This window comes from Pyrus communis, chromosome 12 (genome assembly GCF_041283825.1).
Source record: "Pyrus communis isolate YQ-2024b chromosome 12, ASM4128382v1, whole genome shotgun sequence".
Lineage (NCBI taxonomy): Eukaryota > Viridiplantae > Streptophyta > Magnoliopsida > Rosales > Rosaceae > Pyrus > Pyrus communis.
Genome location: NC_142576.1, coordinates 2138598 through 2147423, shown reverse-complemented (window position 1 = coordinate 2147423; position 8826 = coordinate 2138598). Strand labels below are relative to the sequence as shown.

Genomic DNA, 8826 nt, shown 5'->3' with positions numbered 1-8826 from the left:
ACTTTTATATAAAACAGATATGAAAAAAAACCGATTTTTCAAAGCTGGGTTTTGCAGCTTCTTGTTTTTGGCTTTTTTTACCAAAAACTGTGAAAAAAAACTGAAGCTGAATGTTTACCAAATACAAAAACAGCTCCCAACTTTTTTCAGAATCACCTCAGTACCAAACTAGGTCTAAGTCATCCAATAAGCTTGCTTTGGAAGACTGGTGGGGCATTTCTGTGGTTAATTTCAAGACACAACCACTTTTGGAAAGAAAGATGGTTGCTCCTTGTTAAATTCGATGGTGATGTGCGTTTATACTGAGATCAAATGTAAGAGTTTATGTTGTAATAATATATGGCTCGTCTTGTCATGATCTTCTCTTGAATTCTCAAAACTTCTTTCGCTCCATCCCGCAAGAGCAGACAATGTCATATTTAAATTATCTTAATATGTAAGAGTTTCCAAGAATAATGATTAATATCCTTTGCAAGGGCACATACTTCCAACTGATCTGCCTCCTCAACTCTGCTACCTCAACTCTTAGTTTATCATGTCTTCTTTTTCCTTCTTCAATATAATCTAAGGTTTACCGTTTAAGCGTTGCAATTTAATGATTACTCTGTATAATTTGTACGAGAAATAATTAAACTTGTGTGCAAACACGCGGATTATCTATCCATCCTAACTCATTGATCCGACCAAATTTAAACATACACTACAATAAACTTGTCCAACAATTTCCAAACCAACCACAAACAATCAAATATGAACCGGGGTAGAAGAATCTAATCAAATCCGCGACGACCGCGACAACGAGAAGAATGTTTGTTGCGGCTGAGTTGGTGTGGGGGGCTTTGACATCTGTTTAATTTAATTTTTTTTAAACACAAAATAATAAAAATTAACAGCGTTAAGTCTTAGTTAAGTTGGAGAACATACGTTGAAAAAATAGTAGAAATTATTAACATGACGGGGGCATTTGGATTCTCGCTTTGTGTGCGACAATCTCGAGTTTGATTCCCGAGTTCTGTTACCAATATTTTTATTTTATGTTTTATTTCGTATATGTTGGTAATCACATTGGAAGTAAAAAAAATACCCATATTTTAGCGAGGCGAATAGTCATTCGATGTAAGTAACATGTCATTAGTTTAGACCTTTCTTGCACGCGAGACTCAAGAATTGCGAGATACCGCCACAATGGCGTCCCAATGATAGAACATGCATACAATGCGACACATGAAGCTGATCCACAATGCAAGACGAGCAAAGATAAATAAGTTTGAAGTTCATTCCATTTTTCAAATGCAGCAAATCCTCAAGAGTTAACCGATACATCAATGGTAAACAAAAGGACGCGACAATTTACCACATGCTAAATTTAATCCAAAAGGATCCTAACGGCTTGCAAGCCGGATGTCGATCTATCCGGTATGAAGAAAAGCGGGAACTTGGTGAGAGAATCTACTTAACTCAGGCTGCTATATGTCGATCATGCCATTCTTCGATCTGTAGATCCTTGGGGCCCTGAATAACTATTTGGATTAGTCAACATTCAGTCGTGTCTTCCTGTAGGCACGGTTCGAGCAACGCTACTTACAGTTGAAAATTTGGCTTCAACATAAACCTCTTAACTTCAGCACAAGTCCTCGGCATCCCATCCTTATCACGATACAGTGCCCAGAGTCGATCAAGCTTGAAAATTGTCCTCGGACTTTTGACGATCAAAGTCGTAGAACTGAGCTTGGATACAATAGGGGCAACAGGGCTTTTAACGGAACTGACAGAAGGATGATCCTTCAAGCTCGAATGCATCCTGTCATCTGTCTAAATATAAGTAGAGTTGAGTTTAGTTGGAGTGAAGCTGGCATGGCTTGCATCATTGGCGGAATCTGGGCAGGTCTCAGTAACATTTGGTCTGGGACTTTTCTTGCTTAAATCCCTTGGTGATCTTCTAAGGCTAAAAGACTTACTATCGGAATCTTTTTTCTGATGTTTCTTTGGTGTGTTGATACTCTCATCGGCCTTCTGCGGAGTAGAACTTCCCCTAGATTGAGTTCGGTTACTCAGGTTTATGCCATTGTCTTCAGTAACACCTTGAGTTGCTTCTAGCTTAACAGAATTTGCAAACTTGCCATTCGACATTTGTGGAGATCTACGTGTTGAAGTTGCTCTTTCTGAATAGTTCTTCTCCTGTTTCTCAGCTGAGCACACTCTCTGACACGCCCCGACCCCGATATTCCCCGAATACCAAGGTAGGCACGTGCTGGCCGACACCCGAGGGTGACGAAAGCCATTTAATGAATGCAAATGCTGAAAACAAGGGATAAATAAGGTTTATAAATATAAAAGAATAATGAATATGCCAATAAGGACCGTGTTCAGAGCACACCACTAATCTAGAACACTAAAAGAAAATAATAATAAAATTGAATGAAACAAAGGAGTGGGTCCTACACCGAGAGGACTCGAAGATGCCGATGCGGAAGTGCCTGGACGTCGGGATTGTATGCCTCGATTCTAAGTCCTGAAGGGGGCGCAAAACAAACATGAGTGGACCAAGTTGATATATATATAATAAAACAGTTATCAACATACTAACCCCCAGATTTTATGAAAACACAAATATAATGAGAAATATAGATTTTTCCTTAATCTAGCATGTCGTGCAGTGTCTCAAATCATCAATCGCATAAAATAATAATCACTAGTGAATGTCCAATATAACACTTCAGGCCCCATGCCGGCTCCCCGTCTCTGAGCACACAGTCAGAGGAAAATGCACTTCAGGCCCCTTGCCGGCTCCCCGTCTCTGAGCAGACAGTCAGAGGAAAACACACTCCAGGCCCTATGCCAACACCAAACCGTCGCCCGGGACGGACCGGATCTATCCCTACGTCCCGTAGCGGAAGGGACCACTAGGTAAGTACAAAACCAGTGAACATACATATATTGAAAATCAACTTCATAGTATAAAGTCATCCATCATCTATACTATAAAGAGGTGTTCTAAACATGTTCTAAATATCATATCGTCATCCATCAGATATGCTATAAGAACATGGGTTATAGGAAAAATAGTAATAATTCAAACTAGCCTCAGTAAGCATGTTATCTCGTAAAACGTTCATAAAACATAATCATCAAATCATGCTTTTCATGTATGCATTTCTACTATCAAAACATGCATTTTTAGAAGGGGTCCACTCACAGTACTTCGCTGTCGAAAAGCCACGCCACTAGCGAAGACGGAAACGCCACAATTAAACGCCCCTAAGCACATAAAGGGTACATTTAGTCAAACTCTACTCAAACGATTGAATTTGGGAAAACGGACATCGGAAACGGGTTCAGAACGTCGAAATTAGCCTAGGAGGGGTCCCGCACGAAAACCCAAAAAGTCAACGGTCAAAGTCAACGTTGACCGTTGACCGGTCAAAGTCAAAGTCAACGCTGACCGTTGACCGGGTCAACGGTCAGTCCGGGTCCGGGTCAACAGGTGAAACGGGTCACGGGTCAGGGTCACGGGTCAATGGGTTTGGGCTTGGATCCGGATTGGGTTAAAGGGTTTGGACTTGGGTTGGATCCGGGTTTGGGCCTAAAGGGTTTGGGTTAGGGTAAATGGGTTTAGGTTTTTAGGTGGGTTGGGTTGGGCTTGAACCCATACGGCCCGAAGGCCCACAACAAAAAGGGTGATGGGTTTTGGGCTAACAGGCCCTAAGGCCTTTTGGGTTTTTAAATGAAATAAACTAAAAATAAAAAAAGGAAAGGGTGAGGGTATTGGGCCAGAAACCAATTCAGGCCTAAGGCCCGTGGGTGTGGGAGATGGCCCGAAGGCCTGGGTGCCCGGAGAAGGACGCCGGAAAGTTCCCAAGCTCCGTTGGAGCTCACAACTCAACCAAAACATGTCATTCAATAAACCAAATTGAAGCCCCGAAGGTAAGGAATCGAAATATACCCTTGGTTCCCGTCATCGTGGTCGGAGTTGGCCGGAAAACAGCCTGGAAGCCACGGGTGTCCGCCGGAACTGGGTAAGATTCAAATGAGCATAACTTCTTCAATACTCAATGAAATTAGGTGAAACAAAAAGGAAAGTTGTAGCACTCAGCGAGACGAAGAGATTGATACCTCGCACGCCGGCCAACTCGCCGTGGTTTGGCCGGAAATCGCCTCGAAAGGGGCGGTGCTCGCCGGAAAACTGGGAAATGTCTCCGAGGTGATTTCTTCGTGGTTTGACGTCCAAAACACAACCACGGGGTTAGAAAAGAGTTATAGGTGTGGGCATGGGTGTGTGTGTGTGTGTGTTCTTGTCGGACGAAAGAGCACCGAGAGGGGGGAAAGAAATCACAGAGAAAGAGAAGAGAGAAGAGAGAAGAGAGACTTTTCAGAAAAAAGAAAAGAAAGGGAAAGGGAAAGGGAACCGGGGAACAAAAACAGGGGGTGGGCCCCTTGGGCTCACCAATTAAGGTTCAAAAACAATTTTAAAAAGGAAAGTATCCCCCAAACTTAGTGAAAATACAAAAATACCCATTTTCTTACGTAAATCCCGGGACGGGTTCTTACACTCTCCCAGAACTCATTAAAGGTTTGGCTTTACTTTCAGTTAAGTCACAGGACGAACCATTAGCTTCAGTATTTATGGTTCTGTTGTCCGCCTTCGAACCAATGAAATCATCAAAACTGGTGGGCAAAGCAGCAGGATCAAACTCAAAGGATTCTTCTGGAACACCCTCTCTTTCAGTACCTGTCATCTTGAAAGAGGGAATTCGATGAGAAAATCTATATAGCTCATTCGGTGGTACTTGAAACAAGACAACCCCATGCTGCTCAATTCTCTGAAATAGACTAACAAATCCTTTTACTTTGCCCAGATAAGCTACTGCAACGCCATGATTTTCGACAAAATCCGACAAGACTTCCACAAATTCATTTTTGTAGGGTGCATGCTTTTCAGGCTCAGAACTCCACCCAATATCCCAATTCTGGTAGAGGGCCCAGGTTTCTCCCTTCTTAGGATATACGAAAAAAGAGCTTCTGCCACCGCCTTTTATGCAGTGCATCTGATGAGAAAAAATAAGATGATCTGTAACTTCTTCAGTGGCACCAAGCGTGTACTTGCCACAAGCAACAGGCAACTCCTTGTCACACCAAGCAATCTCACGTTGGTCATCTGGACTGGGCTCCAGCCAGGTGAATCTCAGCTTAAATCCAGGGGAGAATACTTTCTTGATACGAGCATAGAATCTTGGCATTCCATCTAGTGGATCGTAAAGAGCCCACGTTTGATTAGCACTAAACATATTCTCCAACGTATCCACATCAAGCATGAACTTATTGAATTCAGGATCAGGAACCACAACGCCCTCTGGTATGGGTGTGACATTTGAATTTGGTCTCGAACCATCATCAGCCTTGGACTTCTTGTCAACGTTATCTGGCATAGCTGCTTCCTTCACCCTTTGCTCAAATTCACCAGTTTTGCTTCTTTTGTTGGGCAAACATTCTTCTAGAGGGGGAGTCACTTTTTGTTTTGCCTCTTTCTTATGTCCACCCACAGCAGCAGTAGTAGCACAATCGGGTTGACTATTATTTTCAGATACAGCACCATCCGCAGCTGCATTCTTCCTCTCCATTTCAGTAGCACGGGAAAATTGACAATCCGTCGACCTTTTGGGCGGACTCACAAAACCATCATCATCAGTTATATTTTCATTGTAAGAAAGATTTTGTTTGATCCTCGAAGATCTCCTATGGCGATGGCCTTCATTGAGTTCGGAAGGTTTACAACTTTCAGTGGATTCCCTTCCTCTTTTTTTGTTCATATTTTCTGAAGTTTTTGAATCTTTGGACTTCACAGGACCAGACTTGGACCTTTTAACATCACCATCAACTCCCACCCTTGATGCCGGCTTTGATGCTGCCTTTCCATAATTGAAGGATGGTTTTCCAGTGCCAACATTACCTTGTGGGGCTGCATTTGAAGTACCCTGACTTGTAGGTTCTTTTCGATTTGGAAATTGATTCCCGACAGATTCTGGATGAGCACCCTGAGATTGTATACCCAAATCTTGAGCGATAAAGGCTTTTCTGCATTTTTGACAACGGAGCAATCGATTTGTAAAGTCCTTGAAGTATTGGCATTTTATCTTACAAAAAGGACAACATGTCCAGAATGTGTCCGGTGGGGACTGTGACTGAGAAGTATCGTTTTGTTTCCTGACAAATGCGTTTCCATTCGACGGATGAGCTGATGGTACTGAAGAACCAGTTTTCACTTGAGCTCTACACTTCATGTCATACACAGATCGCTTTGCTTGGTCTGTTAGCACCCTGTTTGCTTCCCCGATCAACTTAAAAGCAGCCTCCGCACCAGCAAACTTATTCTTATCAGGATGAAGTAACAACGCCAGCTTCCTGTATTGTTTCTTTATGGTTACATCATCATCACATTTTTGAATCTGAAGAATTCCATACCAGTCCATTTCAAATCCACCCATTTTGTTCTCCGATGAACAGTGAACTTCACAGACTGTAAGTAATTTCTCAATGTTCTCAAACCCAGGGAAGAGTCGTTGTGCCTTTTGTGCCATCTTCCTTGCTCCTGTAAAATCATGGTTTTGCATCTTTACTTCACAAAGTTGCATTGCCTTGTACGCTTCCTCTTTGTTACACTCCATGAGTGATTTAGATTTAAAATTCACCTAAAGTTCTTTCACATACAGGATATACACCAAGACAAAGCAAATCAAATCGACCCTGCCTGCCCACTCTCTACTCATCCAAAATCTTGACCCTGTATACAAGTGAAGCAACTTAAGTCGAGCATGCACCCGCCAGGTACATATTTATCTAATTAACATGATAAAATAATTTCACTTACCATTCAGTAAGTATAATCAAAATGATGATGAGAAGATATCCTGTAAAGTATGAGAATCAACAACCTGGCTTTTCATGACCAAAAGGTTCAGGACAGTCCCAATGACATGAAACTACCACCCAAAGCACAGAAGCTTGATTAGGAGATCTCAAACCTGCAGACCCAATCCATATTTAAAGAATCAGAAACAATTAGCATATACATTGTACATATGTATAGGGGTGTTTTTAACTTTTTATATAATAAACAAACTTTTATTGAAGTCAAAACAATTACAATCCATGAGGACAAGGTATCAATTAAATACAACCAAGAAAACACAATAAAGCTCTAACATACGTAAAACAAATACCATCATCCAAGATGAATATTAAAATCAGCAAATATAGAATTGAGAAAAAATGGAACTTCCCCAGAATTTCAAAGAAACAAAAGCCTAAAGTGAAGCCCAAAAGCTTACTTTTTTGTCCCATAAAACATCTAGCCCTCCCTTCTAAAATCTTCATATATCTTCTTCTTCCTTTCCCACCACACTCCCCATTATACAGCCAACACCCCACAACTTTACACTACCTTAGCCTTCCTCCCATCCCAAAACCATTGTGCTTTTCACAAAAAAGATCCAAGAAAACCAACCGAAACAACCCTAAGCATAACGCAACACAGACAATGAAGAAACAACTGGTCCACAGTCCCAACACATGAAACACCATTTGAGAAACAAAAACATTAGGTCTTCTCATTTTACTCAAGTTACAAGTGCTTAGCCTGTTAAAATCACAGAAAATGGTTGAACCAAAGAAAATATCCCCCAACTAATTCCATCTCCTTCTATCGACACGAGGGTTGCAAAATAAAGGTTCCCAATAACGATTACAAGAAGGCTACAGAAGCCATTCTAGCTGTGGGAACATTATGATACATGGAAAATTTGTATGCATATGCGATGTGTGTGCGCTATGCTACACGAAAATTCACATTAATGTAATCTCTTTCAAAAGTATCCGTATCGATGCATCCAATTAGTCCTTTAAATCAAACGCTCAAAACTCAAAAATAAAACTTGAAAAGAAAAAAAAAAACCAAACCCAACCCAACCAGATTACCCAAAAGACCAAATTAATTAAAAAAATCACAGAAACTTCAGCATACTTAAAAAAAGAAAAAGACTTGAGCACTCAACTTTCTTACTCTTTCCACTAAGTTTCTCAGCTACCAAACACACCCCCACAAACAATCCTATTTCCACAGTGCACAATAAAATCAACCAAAATCTAAACATATACATGAATTACAAAAATCCAAAAATGATAAACCCCAAACAAAACAAAAATTACAAATCTAAGTAAATGCATGATCGGAGAACCAGAGCTGGAGAACCAAACAGCCAAAATTAAGCTCAGAAAATCAGAATTCGAACAAAGCAAGGAGCTGGAATAAAATTACCCAGGATCGGAAGGGGCAAATTGTAATTATGCAAAATTTTCAAAAACCTAGAAATGTTGCTGACCAGAGTTAGCTCAGAGAGAGAGAGAGAGAGAGAGAGAGAGAGAGAGCGCTTACTGGTGAATGTATTTTTCGGCTTCTAGAGAGAGAGAGAGAGCGGGAAGCGAAAGTGAGCGAAATATTTGAAGGCAGAGCGCAGAGAGAGAGAGAGAGAGAGAGAGAGAGAGAGAGAAGGGGTGTACCGGTGATATGGGGAAGATGGAGTCTCTGGGTTTTAGGTGAAATTCCAATTTTGGGTTTTACTTCTCCGGATATTTTTATTTTTTGTTCTCGGAATGATTGTGTTTTTTGGGAATTTCACTCTACTGTGTCAAACTCTCAATGACATTGGCTTCCATTATTTAAATTTGAATTTTTCAGGAATTGTCTAGAGACTCTGGTCTTTGGGGTGGTCTTGATCTCCAATAAGGACCTTTGGATTGGATGAGTTTGCTGTGTTAGGGTTTTTATGCATT

At 41.1% G+C, this 8826-nt stretch overlaps 1 protein-coding gene and 1 long non-coding RNA gene across 2 annotated transcripts; both read right to left on the bottom strand.

Moving 5' to 3' along the window:
* Positions 1–1258: 1258 nt before the first annotated feature.
* LOC137745730 (uncharacterized) lies at positions 1259–8826 on the bottom strand. The gene is made up of 4 exons (XM_088681824.1): positions 8429–8826; positions 6866–7019; positions 4551–6778; positions 1259–2202 (listed from the first exon to the last, which is right to left on the bottom strand). The coding sequence occupies exons 3-4, from the start codon at positions 6660–6662 to the stop codon at positions 1813–1815; spliced, it is 2502 nt and encodes an 833-aa protein (XP_088537950.1). The 5' UTR covers positions 6663–6778; positions 6866–7019; positions 8429–8826; the 3' UTR covers positions 1259–1812.
* On the bottom strand, positions 2313–4254 carry LOC137724531 (uncharacterized). Its single transcript, XR_015954291.1, has 4 exons — positions 4114–4254; positions 3944–4012; positions 3197–3258; positions 2313–2512 (listed from the first exon to the last, which is right to left on the bottom strand). It is a non-coding gene; the product is annotated as an uncharacterized LOC137724531 (long non-coding RNA).

Coding starts and splice junctions, on each gene's coding strand:
- LOC137745730 (XM_088681824.1), bottom strand. CDS start 6,662: ATGGAGTGTAACAAAGAGGAAGCGTACAAGGCAATGCAACTTTGTGAA. Junction 2,203..4,550: donor CTTTAATGAGTTCTGGGAGA/GTGTAAGAACCC, acceptor GGGGCGTGTCAG/AGAGTGTGCTCAGCTGAGAA.